General features: G+C 38.8%; 1 protein-coding gene across 2 annotated transcripts in view; it reads left to right on the top strand.

The window, feature by feature from the left end:
* Window positions 1-17,911, top strand: part of RB1CC1 (RB1 inducible coiled-coil 1) — a 47,522-nt gene extending 29,611 nt beyond the window's left edge. Inside the window, exons 16-24 of one of the 2 annotated variants that reach the window (XM_035125017.3) lie at window positions 3,711-3,864; window positions 4,618-4,726; window positions 4,827-5,067; window positions 6,676-6,730; window positions 8,754-8,801; window positions 12,317-12,375; window positions 14,117-14,244; window positions 15,381-15,451; window positions 16,690-17,911. In XM_035125017.3, the coding sequence (XP_034980908.2) occupies window positions 3,711-3,864; window positions 4,618-4,726; window positions 4,827-5,067; window positions 6,676-6,730; window positions 8,754-8,801; window positions 12,317-12,375; window positions 14,117-14,244; window positions 15,381-15,451; window positions 16,690-16,767 (943 nt within the window). In that variant the 3' untranslated portion in view covers window positions 16,768-17,911. Of the gene's footprint in view, window positions 1-3,710; window positions 3,865-4,617; window positions 4,727-4,826; window positions 5,068-6,675; window positions 6,731-8,753; window positions 8,802-12,316; window positions 12,376-14,116; window positions 14,254-15,380; window positions 15,452-16,689 lie in introns of both variants that reach the window. The other variant, XM_035125015.3, reaches the window with a different exon arrangement.
* The last annotated feature ends 469 nt before the right edge of the window (window positions 17,912-18,380 follow it).

The raw sequence follows: 18,380 nt of genomic DNA, 5'->3' as shown, positions 1-18,380 counted from the left end.
ATAATTTGCATTCAAGGAACCCAATAACAGACTTTTCCAGAATTAGATACCTACCAAAAATACTTAGGCTTCATTTCCTACCTTTTGAAGCATACAGTAGCAAGATAATAGTGGTAACTGTTTCAGCTTTTCTACAATAAAAGTGATCAGTGGAGCAGCTGATATTTTATTTCTGGGAGGCCTAAAGTGACTTTATGAAGATCACTGGACACCACAACGTCACAACCAAAACAATACCCAGATATTTGAAAAACGTAAGATGCTGAAAATCTGGCAAATGTATTCACTTCTACAATTATACTGAAGTAAAATTATGTTCTAAACAGGTTCTTTGTACATAAAGGACCATTATTATTTATGCTTGTTATAATTACTAATTATCAGTAGCGAAGATACGTTGTTACAAATTATGCAGTCTAATGATTCCCTATATTTATTTTATGGCTGTTACGCCATTTATGATAGTCAATTTATATACCTAAATTAGACATTTATGCTCATCCATTGAAAACATGCAGTGCTCACGCCCGAAGACGAGCTTAGCAGTTTCAGTTTTTAGCTGTTTATGAAATACCAAAAAAACCCACATCCACCAATGCAAAATTAGATCATATGCCTAGGGCATACTTTGTTTTTTTTAAATGCAGATTACCCTAATTTTCATAGAAAATCTTACAATTCAGTGGTATCTGGACAACCCACAAAACTCTGCAGCAGCCTCAGGTACTTTGTACCACAGATGTCACAGGCTGTTAAGTAAGTGGCAGCTCTTACAGCACTCCAAAGCTCCAAAATGTGCCATAAGGAAAAGTATAACCCAGTCCAGAACAGGTGGACAATGTATTCTACTCCAAAGAAAATCTCACAGGCTTCCATCCACCCCACCCAACTCGTATGGACCTTGTACTCACAACCTTGACATTATTAGCCCAACAACTCTGACCTACTCAGCTAGCTAGACTTTGACTTCCTCCATCTTCTCTCAAAGTATTTTCTTCCATTAGTCAATAGTTTGTTCAACATGAATGATGAAAAGTAAGTCTAAGATAGCTTTATTAATGATCAACTACTTACTTGTTTTCAAGGTTCTTTAGCTAATACTTTATATGTACTTTATGTTGGTTTTAGTATGGATTTAAGTTTTTTGTATTGACAAATTGTCAATACAATTGTATACACTATTGTACACAATACAATTGTATTGACATGTTTTGACCATGTAAATTAAAGTATTATGGGTTAATGATGTAAAGGTTTTTTAAAGCTGCAGCAACAAACAAACAAGCAAACAAACAAACAATGCAAGACATTCTCTACTCAAAACTGAAGAAACCTTATGTGATAAGTTTGACTGTTACGTGCAGGTCAAGTCAGACATAATGGTTTTCTTTAGGCAGCCTGCATTTTTCTCTTATGTGGAACTTTTCACATAGTGAAGTCTGGGCCATGGACTGCCACAGGAACTTTCTTCAATGATCGTATTAGTAGCTGAGCCCGCTTTCTCAATCTAGGGTGAAATTTTATGCAGTCATCCCCTGTATAGACACAAAGTAGTGGTGGTGGTGTGTGTGTGTGTGTGTGTGTAATATGAAAATGTCTTATTCTCCCTGCACATGGCCAACCCCATGCCTTTTAATCAGCAAAGAAAGAGTTCAGAGTATAGGGGGATAGGGTAGATGCAAGGGAGATTTTAGTTTATATAAATCTGTATATCTTTATCTGCATAATTATACTCTCTCTTTTACTTGAGGGAAAGAGAACTCTGTTATTTTGCTCCATCCAAGTATACACAGTTTTACACCATTTGATGCAGGAGTAATCTGGGGTGTTTGCTAGGGATAAAGGCAATCCAAAGCTTTTGAGGCATGGTTGAGTGGAGCCAGTGCCCCCATGGCAAATAGCCTTGGGTATCTGTCTACTCACCACTCCTCTTGGTCAGAGGAAAAGATTATTTGTCCCTATCCACAAGGATGTGCACCAACAAGATCAGGGACTAACATCACCAGGAAACCTCTGGAATACTTTGCTTAGAAGGTTAAAGCATTGTGCTCTGTAGAGATAGTCCAAGGTTGTTGTTGGGGACAAATAGAGCAAGAAGAGAATAAACCAGGCCCAGGCAACTGTTCAGGTAAAGACTAACCTATCTGGGCATACGTATATATAGTTGGGTGCAGGAATGCCTGGAGGAGGGGGGACAGGTGAGAACGTGGTGGGAAAATACAGCTTCCAGTTTCTCTGCAAACAGTGGTGAGCCATTGTGTGGTTAGAGGGTCAGATTAGGACTGAAAGGAGCGGTTCCAGTCCCTAGTGAGGCACCAAGATCAGTGGCAGATCTTGAGTCTGTCTGACATACCTCACAGAGTTGTTAGGAGGACGGAAAGGAACTATCCATGCTGGAGGAAGGGCAGGGTTTATATTTAAACAGGATTCCTCATTTGAACATAATGCTAGGCTGAGATTCTTTGAAAGTAACATTTGCAGAAGTCCTGGAATTAGGAGAAAGGGGAGGCACATGGATTTTGTTTCTTATCTGGAAATAAACACAGAGCTGCAGCCTTATTTTGTAGATTATAGAACTTGGTGTGTGTTTTTTTAATCGAGCTTTATTATATTGTTTTGTTTTTAATATGTCTGTTGATTGAACTATATGTAATCTCAGGGGATTGTGGAAGGGATTCCTTGGTACCAAAGTTTTTAAAAGCAAAAATAGCATGTTTTCAGTTGTTGGGGATCAAGCCAGTTTGTGAGGCACGGCCACATCAAGACATAGTGTGCTTTGTGCCAAGTTGTTTCATCATATTTAAAATTTTAAATGTAATTTTTGTGAGTTGAGTTTGTTGAATTGCATGGGAGTTGTGTAATACCAGACTGAAGGGTTTCCACACTACCATCTCAGTGAACTAGGAGTTTTTACTGTGTAATTGAAATGACTTGCTTAATTTGTTACTTTACAAGTAGAATAATTTAGCTGTCTTAACATATGAGAAATGAATCTTGGAGAATATTCAAGAAATACTGTATTGGAAGCACATCAATTTCTTACAGAGTTTTCCCCATCTCTTTATTAAAACAAGAATATACATTGTGCTCCCTATGTGGCATGTCAAGACCACTGTGTGACGTGTCTGTAGCTGGATTATTTTGCATTTGAATAATGCTGGTGGTGTACCTGATTCACAAAGGCTCCCCTACCTGCTATTGTAGTAGGATATATTTAGACAGCTATTAACTCTTGAATTTCTCTGACTTCAGAGCAACAAATTGCTTGATAGTAAATTCCATCTTTGCAATCCCATTATACTGTAATATAGGGATTAATGCAAGTTTAGATGGAAACTAAATTTATTGTTGTTCTTCCTATAACTTCAAAATTTAGTTTCATTTTTAGGTGTTATTTTTTTACTCTCCTATCTTTCCATGAACCCATGATTATTTGTACAACATCTGAACTTTCTCCTGCAAAGTCAAGCAAAAGAAGGCGAACACACTTACTGTGTGCTAAGAATCCCGTTGCTTTGTTTGTTTAAAAAAATATAAGAAAGGCTTTTTCATACCTTTATCAGGCATGTTTCCCCTTGACTAGTCAGAATTTTGAATTTCTTAACTAGGGAAACACCAGATAAAGTATTGAGGTTTAAGGTTTCCCTTTGTAGTTTGTTCGTACCATAGTGGGCTGGTCATTTAAATTTTCAATGTTTCCCCTTTCCTAGTTCGGTTGACTCATCTGCATCGAGCTTAGTTGCAGAACTTCAAGAAAAACTTCGGGAAGAAAAAGTGAAGTTTTTGGAGCAGCTTGAAGAACATGAGAAAAGAAAAAACGAGGAAATGCAAAACATTCGAACATCACTCACTGCAGAACAGCAGGTAGACGAGGCTCTTTCAAGATTTCAGATTAGATACAATTCTCAAATTCGAGGATCTTTTGATGGTTTCCTTATGTCTTTAGCTTGCAAAGGGATTATTGCCTAGCATTTCAGGCTAGTACTGGTTTTCTGACATGTCACATACAGCCACTACTTGTTCTTATACAATTCCTGTTCATTTGGGTGGAGTTCTCACTGGTGTCCCAAACAACTTCCATTGCATGGTTGGCAATTGTGCCACTACATCTGAAAGATGCTGGCACAAGGAGACAAATGAGCAGCTTGGAGAACATCAAAATTGGGTGCATTCTGGGCTTATGCTTCTAAAAAGTAAAATAAATAAATAAATCACTATTATTATTTTTAAAAAGCATTTTTTCCCTGCTTAGTCAAAGAAGGCTCACAAAGCAGCTTACAAATTTTGATGATGATAGGACAATCCCTGCAGGCTCACAATTTTAACGAGGTATAGCACAAAAAGAAAAGGAACGGGGAAGGAGGTGGGGAAAGCAAGCTGGAATTGAAAAATATGAAAAAAGGAGAGCCAAAAGTTCCCAGTGTTTCTGTCTTACCTCTCTCCCTCTCCTGTACCTGATAGAATGGCTGCTGATAGATGGCAGCCGAGGGAGGGGGCCAAAGCTGGTATGTTGTAGCCTCTTCAGAGATTGAAAAGTTACAGCACCTATTTATTTTTTTTCATGTCATGTATATGTACATTGTATTGCTTAAAATAATGCTGATTCTGTATTTTCAGACAACGTTTAACACTGTTCTAACAAGAGAAAAAATGAAAAAGGAAAACATAATAAATGATCTTAGTGACAAATTAAAAGCAATAATGCAGCAGCAAGAAAGGGATAAGGGTAAGCATGTGCTACAAAATGTTTTGTAGTTTGAATCCAATTAATTGCTCTGCAGAATATCAGAATGTTGAATATTACTTGTTGAATGCCTTTTGCTCAGATCTGATTGAAAGTCTTTCTGAAGACCGAGCCTGTTTACTCGAAGAGAAGAAGAAACTTGAAGAAGAGGTTAATAAGCTGAGAAGTAGCAATTTTGTTCCACCAGCCTGTTTACCTCTTCCTTCAGAACCTCCTGGAGCTTGTGCAGCTGATTTTACAGCAGAAACTGAGAGATTAACTTCAGATACCACAGAAGAAGGAAAAATGGATTCCACACTGGAAACAAGCATGATGGCTGTAAAGTTAGTACACAAGTCTTGAAATAGATATGTATCTGAATGTCAGTAGGCATTGTTTGGAATTTTTTATTCTTATTTGAAATGTTTGAAAATGCCCCCCACTCCGCTGTCATGTGAAGCAACTCAAATCTGAGGCGAAATAGGCTATGGGTGCAAGGCTTTCGGACAACCTGGAATTCTTGGGGGAATTTGTATTTATATTTTGATCTGATTTGATACATTTTTACATCTCCTCCAAGCTCTTCATGAATGGGTAAACACTAGGCAGAGAGACAGACAGAGAGAGGAGTATATAGTTTTGTGAATGACATCTTTATTTCGTAGGTTTCTTAGGTTATCGGCATTCTCCTTTTACTTCCAGTTACAGTGTTTATTTTGCTGTGAGGGATAAAACACATCCATCTACATCCTATTTGGCTTTGGCAGCATGTGACTTTGGTGCAAATTTGAACAGAAAACAATATTCTTTTTTAAATGCCTCAAATGATTTTCTTTATTCATAACTCTAACCCGTGCACCATCCTTCTCTAATTTTTGCAAGGGCCTTATATAGTGGCACCTTTCCATTTTTTTTCATGTTCATGGAAATTGCTTGCAAAAGTACATAGGAAATCATTGAACCTTTTTTTTAGAAAACAAAAACAAAAATCTCAGACTTTAAAGGGTCCAAAATCTGAGAGCTTCATTCCCTCAGAAGTGACTACTGTGCCTATAAATATCATATAATTCTGTCTAAATAAAATTGAAGATTTAGACTATACAGTAGATGTTATAGGAATTGTTGGTTTTTACTCTGTCTTGCTAGGGACGTGGGTGGCGCTGTGGTCTAAACCACAGACCCTAGGGCTTGCCGATCAGGTCGGCGGTTCAAATCCCTGCAGCGGGGTGAGCTCCCGTTGCTCGGTCCCTGCTCCTGCCAACCTAGCAGTTCAAAAGCACGTCAAAGTGCAAGTAGATAAATAGGTACTGCTACAGCGGGAAGGTAAACGGCATTTCCATGCACTGCTCTGGTTCGCCAGAAGCGGCTTAGTCATGCTGACCAGATGACCCGGAAGCTATCTGTTAACCGTCAGGGGTCCCTTTACCTTTACCTTACCCTATGTCTTGGATCCAGAGTGAAACATCATGTCAGTACAAGCCACTGACCCAAAGCAAACCCGTCTTCAAACCAACCAGGAAGGTGCAGAATATTTCTTCTGGACACAGCCCTACTATATTAGCACATGGAATTGTTTTCACTGAACTGTGTTATCATGTGAAAACTAAAAAGAGAACTCACCTGGTATAAAGACTTTTCTACCTCAAAAATGGTTGCTGAACTGCCTTTGAAAATCCAAAAGAGCACAGTAGAAATGCCATGCGTGTTTTCCAAGACATTGTGGTTAATTAATGTGCTTGGATTCCTCATTATTTTTGTCATCTCTATTTAGGAGCAGGGAATATACAGCATGTCAGAGACACTGGAGACACAATGTAGCATGTCAAGATGAATATAATATGGCTTATCTTCATTTTCTTGTGACATATTAATCTACTAAAACCCTCTGTTTGACATATTTTATCATTAATGAAGTTGTGCATCTTGTTAACCGTTTCTTATTTTATTTTTAGTGAAAATGTGCAGATTTTGTCAGAGGAAAAACAGAGGATAATGATGTTAGAAAAAGTGAGTAGTTTTTGCTCTGGTTACCTATTTATTGCCTTCAAGAGAGAGTCATGCATTAATGTATTGTCATACATATGCTGAAATAAGGTGGGCTGGAACCACATGGGAGCTAACAAAAGCAAAAGTCCTAACTTCTGCCTGTCCGCTGTGATTGCCTTTTTTCTTATGCATACTGCTACTGGTCATTTAGGGAACGTTTGCATGTGATTTCAGGTTGTTGTAAGCATGTTTGTAAGGACTATCCATGTCTAATGTAGTGCTAAGTGACTTGTTCCTTTAGTGCAAGTGTTTAGACTAGCACAGTGGAACTCTACTCCCCTCCACCATAAATCTGTTCTGGGAGTTTATCCCCAAACCCTGGAGCAGATTTGGGAAGGGTGTGGGTTGTGCTCAGGCGGAAGAGGGAGTTCCATTGCGCAAGTTTATATCCTTGTGTTAATGGAATGAGTGCATTGGATGCCACCCTTGAGCCCTCTGATTTCAAGATACTGTACTTGAAGATGCTTATTTGGAAGAAAGGCAAATTCATCCATGTTCATAAGCAGTTGGTCCTATCCAGAGTCATAAACAGCAGCTTTAATGACGCTGAATTCTATTTTGGATGCATGGTGAGCCTGAGTTGCTATTTGACATAGCACAAACAGTTCCCAAAGCACTGACAAAAACTGTTTGTGCAGTTCAAAGTGCAAGATGCAGAGATCCAGCCCAGGAACTGCATGTGCAGCACTTGTTTGCACATGTGGATCCTGGTCAGCCATTGATGTGCTCACAGCAGCATGACCTTTGCTCACAGGAGCCTGGTTTTTTTTTTTTTTTGCACAAGCCTAGCTTGCTGTTTATGGAGCAAACCTGTTACTGCGTTATGTGTAATCTGTGAGATCTGTAAGTTAATTGTCCTATTAATTCTTAACTAATGGAAATTAATTTTCCCGTTCTTAATCTTTTTAAGTATTACTGAGTAGTAACACAACTGTTACTGCTGCTGTTCTGCAACTGGATGACTGAAAGCATTTCCTCATTTTAGGTGCTTAGAACTATTGGATCAGAGTCAATACTACCCGTTTATATTTAGACATTTAAACTGATTCCTGTTAAAACTAGAAACATAGAAATTATTGTGGTTGCTTTGGCTTTCCAATTAATAGACATTTAATAGGTTACTGAGAAAACTCAGGGATGTAACACATACTTTGTATCCAGAAAGCCCCAGGTTTAATCCCTAACACCAGTTTAAAAGATGTCAAACAATTGCTGGTTGTAGATGTGTTGACTGGTTTTTAAACTTTTAATACAGATCTCGCCTACCCAGCCATATGCCAGTAAAAAAGGGAAGATGAATACTTGGATCTCACCCACCTCCAGTCAAAGCTGGTGGTGTGCTGGTGGGAGAGCTCATCTATAGAGATGACTGTTTTCAGATTCCTCCCCAACCCTCAGACTGCAGCTTATAAATTGCGGTTGGGGGGTGTCTTGGAAGCTCTGACACCATGGGCCAAATTAATTTAACAGCATCAAAGCTTTGAGAATGTCTTCTATCATGCAACTTCTTTGCTAGCCAATGAGAGAAAATTTAATTTTTATAAAATCAAAGCTGAGTTATGAACTATTCGAAAGAAAAATGATTCAGCTATGAACACCATTCTTTGAGTTCATACTTAATAGATGGCACAGCTGGTATGAACTTCTGCTCCAGTAGGCCAGAGCTGATCTGAAACTGATATTCAAACCCACTAAAGTATGTGGCACAATAAATCAGTGTGGGTTATACACTTAACTGCACACACACAAACACACTTTCATCTATAGAGGTTTTTTTAAAAAAACAGCCTCTGACAACACAATCCTAAATCTGTTTACTCAGACTTTAAGTCACACTGAGATAAATGAGCCATCCTCTCCCACATAAGTATAGAATTGCAGTCTTAAAATATTGAAAACATGCATACGAAGTTATAAAACTAATATATGTAAAACTACATATTTAAACAAAATATTGAAAGATTTGTGTTATGCTGTTTTATAGACGTTGCAGTTGAAAGAGGAGGAAAATAAGAGGCTTAATCAAAGATTGGTAAGCATATAACAAAATTATATGTTTAGAAAACAAATGTGGTTAAACAGGTAGGTTAAAATCAATTTTTTTGCCACTCTTAGAATTATTGGCTTGTGGCAATGAGACTTAACTCAAGAGGGTATACAGCATTAAGCCAGGCTACATTTGGATGTGATGGTCCTTGTAAATGAGAGGCCCAAGAAAACTGTTGAGGAGCAAATAATAATAATTAAACCAATACTTTCAAAGTGATGGGGAGAGCAAATACTGCTTCTTTAAAAATTTCTTTTTGTTTATTTGATTTCTCTTCTTTTAAAAAAAACTAAGATATTTCAGAATTTGAGGATGGAAGCAGTTTTTCAAAGAAACGAGAAATTATTCATATTTATATTTTTGTGTGTGTGTATGTGTATAGATATTGCTTGAAAATAATGCTAGTAATATATATCGAGGAACAACCTTGCCAGAAGCAGTTCCATGGAAGTTGCTAGGAGCTGATCTAGTCTAAGGTGTATAATCTAGAATTGTGATGCATTAGTCTAGAAGCATGATGTCATAACAGGGGAGATGTGGCTACATGGGGATCTGGAACACATACCACTCATGAAAGCTGCTGGTATTGCAGCACTACAAGTGTTTATTAGATTTATTTATGTTTCTGTTTGTGATTGTGATTTGTGTAAAGGACTTTGACTAGGTATGCAGTGGTGTCTCAAATTCATTTAGGGATGGTTGGCAATAGACTTGATTGATCAATTGATTAAATCATTATTGATTAAATAGTGTTTCAAGAAGGCTTGTCCCTCATTGCCGAACTTCCCCACAGTGTACAGCCATCAAGGAGTGCTGGGAGTATCCTAGCAGATACCTGCTAATAGGCATCAATGCCATCTATGTGAATAAAGAACAGGCCTTAGAACAGGGGTAACCAGCATAGCACCCTCCAGATGTAGTCGGTCAGGGATGATGGATGTTGTAGTCAGTCAGCCATGTTGCCTAGAACTGATGGGAGTGATAGTCCAGCAACATCAGGAGGAAACCACATTGGCTACCCCTGCTATTGCGGCATCCCAGAAAGCTCTGCAAAACACAGAGAATATTCAGCAGGCAAGCTGGAATCTTGCCTGGTTCCTTTAATGAGATTTTGTAACCACTTCATAGGAATAGAAGTATTATCGAAGTTTTCTAATTACTATGAAACTAAGAATCAGTGATACAGTAATAGTTTTGCATAATAATGATGTTGATCCCAGCATAGTACTACGGTGAACATTCCAACAGCACAACAGAATGTTCTCCCCTTCTCTTCCTCTTGTATACCCTCTAAATTTGATCTGAGGCTCTCATAACCCTCTGGAGCAGATTTGGGGATGGTGCAGGCCATGGGGGGAAGAGTGTCCCATTGTGTTAATGCTAATCCTTGTGTGAGTGCAGTTATTTAGTTGACTACCATCCTATGTAATCCTATCCATATTTGTAGCCAAACTGTCATTCAATGGCAAATTTACTTCCCCCCCCCCACGGGAAGTCTAATGTGAATTGTGTTCAACGGAACACTAACAAAGCTACAAGAGAGCATTTGGCAGTTGGATGTATGATTTAAAGACCGGTTTTTGTCAGTAAGGGAAGTTTCACAAGGGGAAAACAGTAACTTAATTATTTCACAAGTAAGCACGAATAATCTAAAGCCAGTTTTTGCCAGTCTAATGGTAATTATAGCTGTTACTTGGTTTTGAAGCAACTAATGAAGCAGCCAAGAGCTTGACTGCATACTTTTTTCTTGATACTCCCAAGATTTTATCAGCAAATACTTCCTTTCATTTACGTCATCATAAAGAAGAGATGTGAAGTACATTCTCCTCTCAGCTCGGATGTACTGTGAGAGCAAGGATTTAAGTTCAGTTTTCCATTGATTGAGTGTTATTTTAGGACCCTCTTAGTATCTGTTAGATGCAGTAAGGAAACAGACCTCTTTCATTCAGAGTCACTGGAACATGTCATTTTTGTGACTGAAACTATGAAAAATCCTGAGTTTAAATGTCATAGAATAAAGGAAAGATTCTAAAAAGGTGTGGGGTGATCGGACAAAATCATATATATATTCAGCTTTTATGTTCCATATAGACAAAAAGTTACACTGTCAACATAGCAGAACACAAATTGGTTGCCTCTTAGTGGTCCTGTCAAGCATGTAGATCTTTGGATCCAGGCCCAGTATGTTGGAGAGAAAAACCTAACAGAGAAAACAGATGATTTTTTTATATACTGTGACTTATGACCATATCTGGTGATGAGGGTCACAGTTTTTAAAAGCCTTGTTAAAATTATGTTGAAATAAGAAAGCATGCTAATAAACTTATTGATGGTGGTGGTTGGACCTGAAAATGCCATGAAAGATTTTTACAATATAAGAGAGGTGATCCCCCCCCCCACCAATTACTTTATGTTCGTTTCTTTGAAATGGTTGTGCACAGAATGGTCCTTGGAAAAATTATACTTTTAAGATAAGTTTTATATTGTGTGGAAATTATTTTGATGCGTCGTTGAATATGGGTTTCAGTGTTTGACATAAGTGTGCATGCTCTTTTGGTAGCAATGTGAATACAGAGCATAATTTGGTCAGCTTCTTAAGGTTTTCTTTCCCTTTTGGTGGGTGGGGAATAGTCCTATTTGGAGTCTTTCCATAGGTATCTGGTGAGAACAGCATACTGAGCTAGTTGGACCTTTGGTTTGATATAGCAGGACTCTTGTTATATTCTTGCCCATTTGACTCAGAGTGAAGTACTCAACTCCAAGCCCAAACAATAGGGGTGAGCAACCTTTTTGACCCCAAGGGGCTGTAGGCAGGATTGGCAGTAAGTTGAGGACTGTGTGTTTACATGCATGCTTGTGTGTGCATGCACATATATGCCCTGCTACCACACACATCCTCACACAGAAATCTTGTCACAACCTTCCCATCACACACTTTCTCATACAAGTAATAGTGGCCGCGGCCACCACCATCCCAGTGTATTCACACATTTTTGTTTCATTACTGAGCCTCTCTCCTCATTGCCTTCCTTTTTAAAATTGAGTTTCACGGTGGCAGGTCAGTACAGCACCAGCTATTCAGTTAATGCCATTCAAAGTTTAATTCAATACAGGTGAATGATCATCACCATATGCAGACTCCCAGTTGGAACTCCTGAGTGTACTTGATCCCTGCAAAAAATCCCTGCAAAAAATCTAGCAAGATGTGCTTTTGGTAGGAATCTCTGTGGCCCCACTCATCTGTCAAATGTAGGCTGTGGAGAGAACCAGTTTTGCTCCAGGCTACTGGTTAAAGAGCTCTCCTACTATGGTCCTGATAAAGAGCACTCCTTTAAAGCTTTCATTCATACTGGAAGGAAATCCTCCACTGGTGTCTGGTGTGTCCTTAGGCAGTCTAATAAGTGGTAATAGAAATATGTTACAATATTAACCCTATAGCCAGAATATGTTGCACAAACCCTTCAGAAAAGGATAATAATAATGCTGTCTCATTTTTGCAGATGTCTCAAAGCATGTCTTCGGTGTCTCTAAGACATTCTGAGAAAATTGCAATCAGAGAGTAAGTATGGGTGTTGATAATGGTCAATGATTTTTTTCCCCTGTTTTATTGAATTCTTTTTTTAAAAAAAAAATCCTCCTCTGGTAGATGCTTTTTAAAGTTCTAATTGCATGCAGGCTGAAAACAGTATATCTGAAAAGCTATTGAGTGAGTTTATTTAATTGTTCCTACTGTTTTAGACAAGCATCTAATTTCCCCACCTCACCCTGTGTGTCTTTTTTTTAAGCATTGTTTTTGTTGGGATAGATAATCTACTAGAATTAAACTTGCCTTCGAATGTTTCTTTGAAAACAGCTTGCTTATGAGACATAATAGGTGGGTGTGTAGAGGGGACAAACACAAAAAACTGCCAAACACAAAAAACCTGGTTGATGTCATTCAAGAGATACTGGGCTGCATCCTTAAGGGAGTACTCTCCAGTAGAGGTTCCCCACACACAACAACTGTGTAGCTGAAAGTGAGGATTTGAACCTGTCTTCCCACTTCTAGTCCGATACTACCTACTGCACAGCACTGACTGTATTTTTTTAGAACAGCCCACTACATATGTACTTTTGTTTCACAAAGTCATATAGAAATGCATAATGGGTTACAGTTTGTTTTATAAAGTTGTCCTGATCCACTGGCCCAAAGGAGGGCTTGTGGGGCTGGTCGGATGCAGCGATACCAAAGAAGGATGTCAAAAACACCAGAGTGACCAGTTCTAGTGCTTTATTAAAAGGTGGTGTGGACTTGCAGCCTACCAGGTCTCCCAGCCTTTACAGAAGTGGGATGGACATCGCAGTAAGGAGATGGCTTGTCCACACCCAAGCAAACATGTTGTTGTTGTTGTTTAGTTGTTTAGTCGTGTCCGACTCTTCGTGACCCCATGGACCATAGCACGCCAGGCACTCCTGTCTTGCACTGCCTCCCGCAGTTTGGTCAAACTCATGTTCGTAGCTTCGAGAACACTGTCCAACCATCTCGTCCTCTGTCGTCCCCTTCTCCTAGTGCCCTCAATCTTTCCCAACATCAGGGTCTTTTCCAAGGATTCTTCTCTTCTCATGAGGTGGCCAAAGTATTGGAGCCTCAGCTTCACGATCTGTCCTTCCAGGGAGCACTCAGGGCTGATTTCCTTAAGAATGGATAGGTTTTATCTTCTTGCAGTCCATGGGACTCTCAAGAGTCTCCTCCAGCACCATAATTCAAAGGCATCAATTCTTCGGCGATGTATACATCCTTTATGCACAAAGCAACATATGTGAGTTTACCCAGAACCTCCCATCACACCTGGCCAGTGAGGCCATAGGTGGCAACTGTCCAATGCTGCTCCCTTCTCTGGGCCTAGAGCCCAGTACCCCAAAGCCCACAGATAAGCACAGCATCAAAGCAGGCTAGTTAGCATATATCAAAGCAAGTGAATATAAACATCTATGAGCTCATTCGTGCAACAACTGCCAATTAGCTTGGGGTTATCTTGACTACCAAGACGGTGTCTGCAGGCCTTCCAGAACATTTCACCTTTGGTTCAACACAAAAGTCCCCTATTCTGGCAACATGCCCATACCTAGCTGGTGAAAGCAAAAACTACATAATGCTTCAAAAGCATATCACGGCACCAAAGTCTGTAAAGGGCATAATGACTCAGATCTTGTGGTCCCTTTCCTGGGAGGAAGCCCACTGAACTTAGTAGGGTTTTCCTCTGAGTAAACAAAAATACGATTGTGCTGCTTTTCTTCTGAGCCTTGTATTTTTTATCCAGTTTTCAGGTTGGCGATTTGGTTCTCATTATTTTAGATGAACGTCACGACAACTATGTATTATTTACTGTTAGCCCAACTTTGTATTTCTTACACTCGGAATCTCTTGCTGCACTGGATCTCAAACCAGGTGAGTGTGGTAAGTGTCGTAACTCTGGAGAGAATGTTCTTCTGGTGCATTTAAACATTCAGTCTTACAATAATCTGCTTAAAATTTATGTTTGAACATGTGAATGCATGTATTACATTTGCATGTTGGGGCCAGTATATATAACAGCTGGCTAGTGCATGATTACCACATCTTATGAAAAATGTGAACATAAAGAGGGAATTGTGCACATTTTCCAGTCAATATAGATACTTTACAGCAGGACTTATTGAATGCTTACAAGTTGATAGTATTTTGTACATATATTTTCCATGCATAAGGTATTTGAGTGGGGCATTGTACATAACCTAACTGCATTTTTTACATTTTCTGGACAATGTGCATAGTCGCCAGCCATTATGCATATGTACCAAGAAACATACCCATTGTTTCTATCTGTAGTACAGAGGTGGGCAATCCCTTGCCCGCATACTACTTGCAGCTCACTGTCTTAATTTTATGCAGCTTGTGGTGTCCCGCCTGCCGATGAACTGAGCAGTGAGGAAATGAGAGTGTAGCCGCAGTCTTTTTCTTCTGCTACTTAAGTGTTTTGTGCAGCATTGAGGAGGGAGGTTTAATGCTTTGCTTCTCTAATGAGTAGTAGGGAAGCAATATCTGTGGGTGGGTGGATTTGAGGAAGGTGGCATGAAAAAGATGAAGAATCAAAGTATGCCCCACTAATTAATGTCCATGTAGCTTTAAAGTTGCCTAAGGAAATTTCCTATGGTGCTGGGTTGGGCAACTGAAGTGCAGCAGAGATGAAGGTGAGCTGTCTGCTTGCTTTTATCTTCTATTGTTCCTTGGTGAGATTAGATCCCTCTTACACACCATGCAATAAACCAATTTCTTTTATCAGTATGTCGCAAAAAGATGAGAATATGCCACCATACACATTTTTGCCACTACTGTATACGCTTTTTCAAATTCAAATGCAAGATTATGAATTTAGAATATTGTACCAAATTGAGGTAACATTTTGTATATGGAAGTTTTTTATTCCGTCAGATAGTTAAAATTAAGATTATAATGTGCCTGCTAGATAAATGGCCATGAACAATTTTGTGCCTAAAGTAGTTTGGATATTATCATGCCACAAGTAATAAATATTCTCCTTCCAGCTTCAGGAGCATCTAGAAGACCCTGGGTGTTGGGAAAAGTGATGGAAAAGGAATATTGTCAGGCAAAAAAGGTAAGGATAGATATTCAGTTTCAGCATGGCTCATTGAAAAAAGTTGCAAAAGTTCCTTTTAGTTAAGAGGGAACTTTACCCTCATTCTTACTCATAACTCTATTTTAAACTAAGTTGTAGGATTAATATTTAAAGTGCCATATTTTTTCGTCTATAAGACACCCCCATGTATAAGACGCCCCCTAATTTTTGACATTATTTTCTAGGGAAAAAAACTTAGTCTTATACATGTAGAAATATAGTACAGTGGGTGCTCGGGTTGCGAACGTGATCCGTGCAGGAGGCATTTTGCAACCCGCAATGTTCGCAACCTGCAGTGCGCATCTGCACATGTGCAGGTCATGACTTGGTGTTTCTGCGCATGTGCGAGCGCCGAAACCCGGAAGTAGCCTGTTCCGGGACTTCCGGGTTCAGCACGGTGCACAACTCGAAAATGCGCAACCTGAAGTGGCCGTAACCCGAGGTATGACTGTAATCGTTAACTTTTTAATTCATCCTTCACATATCATAGTTAGCCATCAACACTACTATTTTTATGAAAGTGCTCTGGATCAACGTCTTAAGTCTAAAAGCTTGGCTAACCATGAAATACTTTTAATTATCTTGGAGCAAGTACTTCAGTAATTTGTTGAGCTGCTGCCAATAGCTAATCAAGAAGCAAGTGCTTTGAGGTGTCACAAAATTACATTTTTTTACCCATAGCCCACTAGATCAGGCATCCCCAAACTGTGGCCCTCCAGATGTTTTGGCCTACAACTCCCATGATCCCTAGCTAACAGGACCAGTGGTCAGGGATGATGGGAATTGTAGTCCAAAACATCTGGAGGGCCGAAGTTTGGGGGTGCCTGCACTAGATGGTGAAATAGTAACTGACCTCAAAAGGAGATTCAGTTTTACTTAATGTACATTAAATATCTTATTCTCTTTATTTGGGTAAATTAGTTGCATTGCCCATTCACAGAGAATTTCTGTGTATTTGACCATTTGCACCTTAAAGATACTGAGCTTGTCAAAGGACGCCTGATTTATATTTAGCTAGTGTTATTGTGCTTGCATGAATTAGTGAACCCTCATTGTGAATAAAACAAGCTGTGATTATGAACTGGGGAGAAAAATGCTATACAGCTGCCAGCTCAGCCATGTCTGCAAAGAAATGAGATGAAAAAGTATTGTCTTCTGACTAGCTCTGGTATATTTCAAATAATTATTTGCATATGTGTGTTTTTGTTTTTGCTTAGGCACAAAACAGATTTAAAGTTCCTTTGGGTACAAAATTCTACAGAGTAAAAGCGGTGCCATGGAACAAGAAAGTATAACACATGATGGAAACTCCTCATCACCATTTTTTTCTGGCCTGGCCTTCAGTTGTCATTCACCACTCCCAAGTAGCAGGCCATCATCTTTTTATACTGAGGTCCCATGACAATGCTCCACAATGTAATACTGTTTCCCCCCCACCCTTCCTTTTTAATGTGTTACATTTTAGAAACAAGGATTTCATCACAATGTCTGGCCTAACTGTTCCAATTTTTTACCTGGATAACTTTAGAAGTGTGGACCAAATGAGTTCATTTTCTGAAAGGGCAAATCTTACATATCATGGCTTATTTACTAGCCATGCTAATTGCCTGTTAAATATACATTAGTTCCTATTAGGTGTTAAATGTTAGCTACCATTATTACCAGCATATGACCTTTTGTGAAATCATTATCAAAATACTTGCACTCTTTAACAGATTCTTTATAATATGTATAAATTCATCAGTTATTTAAAGAGTGTTCATTGCATGCAGATAATCATAAGTTTCTTCAACATGAGTTTGCCTCAGTAGATGAAAAGGTAACTACTGCAACTTGCGTTACAAAGCCCTTTAATAGAAAAGAGAGAGAAGAAAAATGTTAGACTGATACGAAACAGCAATAGGTAAAGCTGGAGTCTTCAAAAGCTTTTTCGAAGGATTGATCACAGAATTTTGAAGGGAAGCAGATGTGCTCTTGTATTTAAATGAAGTACCTGAACCTTCCCAATCCACAGAGAAGTCTTGTATTAATCTATTTAGAAAAATCATATTGATAAAATTATATTTCATGGCTGAGGTTCAGGAAAAAAGAATCCATTGTACATTAACTATGAAAAGGTCATTGAAGTAACAAATTATTGTATTGTAAAAGACACGTAGAATTTTAAAACAATAAAGATTTGAACCTGTAAATGTCTAAATGGTCTGCATGCTTTTTAAATGCCCTTGTGGTACGGCAGTTCTATCCAAGACTGTTCTTGTAAATTTAAATGTATAAGATAATTTGTATGATTATACAATGCCTGTATTATTTCAAAAGAAACAGCATTCTGAAACTTTCAGTGTATAGCAAAGCTCATAATTCTAATGAGAGTTCATGTTTGCACAGCAAAACATCTAAGTAAAATGGTTCAAATAAATTGCTTGGGACAAGGCAAAATAGTGTTTGTTCTAACAATTTTTCTTCATGCACATTATCTTCCTAATGCTTCTTTGTAATTCTATAGTATAGAAGAGTAATAGTAGAATCTACAAGAATATAGGGGTACTATAAATAGACACTTGATAGCAAAGATACACATTACTGCACTTTTTCTTTTCACCACACAGAAGTAAAATAAGCAAATATGGCAGTGGCCCATTTCAAATGTTACCATCCCAGCCTGATGAACCGTGGGTCCTTGCATCCCTGGTTTCAGTGAAGATTTTTGTTGTTTCTTAAGCCCTGTTTCCTGTGACATCCAAACTAAGTAACTGTGACCTGAGAGCTCTTGCCAAGCTATGATATGAAGCCAGCGTCAGATCCTATCTTCATACCTTGGTTTGTGGAGATATTTTCTTTTGCATATTCTGTGTAAGGCAGGGGTGTCAAACTCAAATTCATCGGGGGCCGCATCAGCAGTTTGGTC

The sequence above is a fragment of the Zootoca vivipara genome, chromosome 8, assembly GCF_965207765.1.
Source record: "Zootoca vivipara chromosome 8, rZooViv2.hap1.1, whole genome shotgun sequence".
NCBI lineage: Eukaryota > Metazoa > Chordata > Lepidosauria > Squamata > Lacertidae > Zootoca > Zootoca vivipara.
The sequence above is the reverse complement of the archived record's forward strand: the minus strand, read 5'-3'. Positions and strand labels throughout refer to the sequence as shown.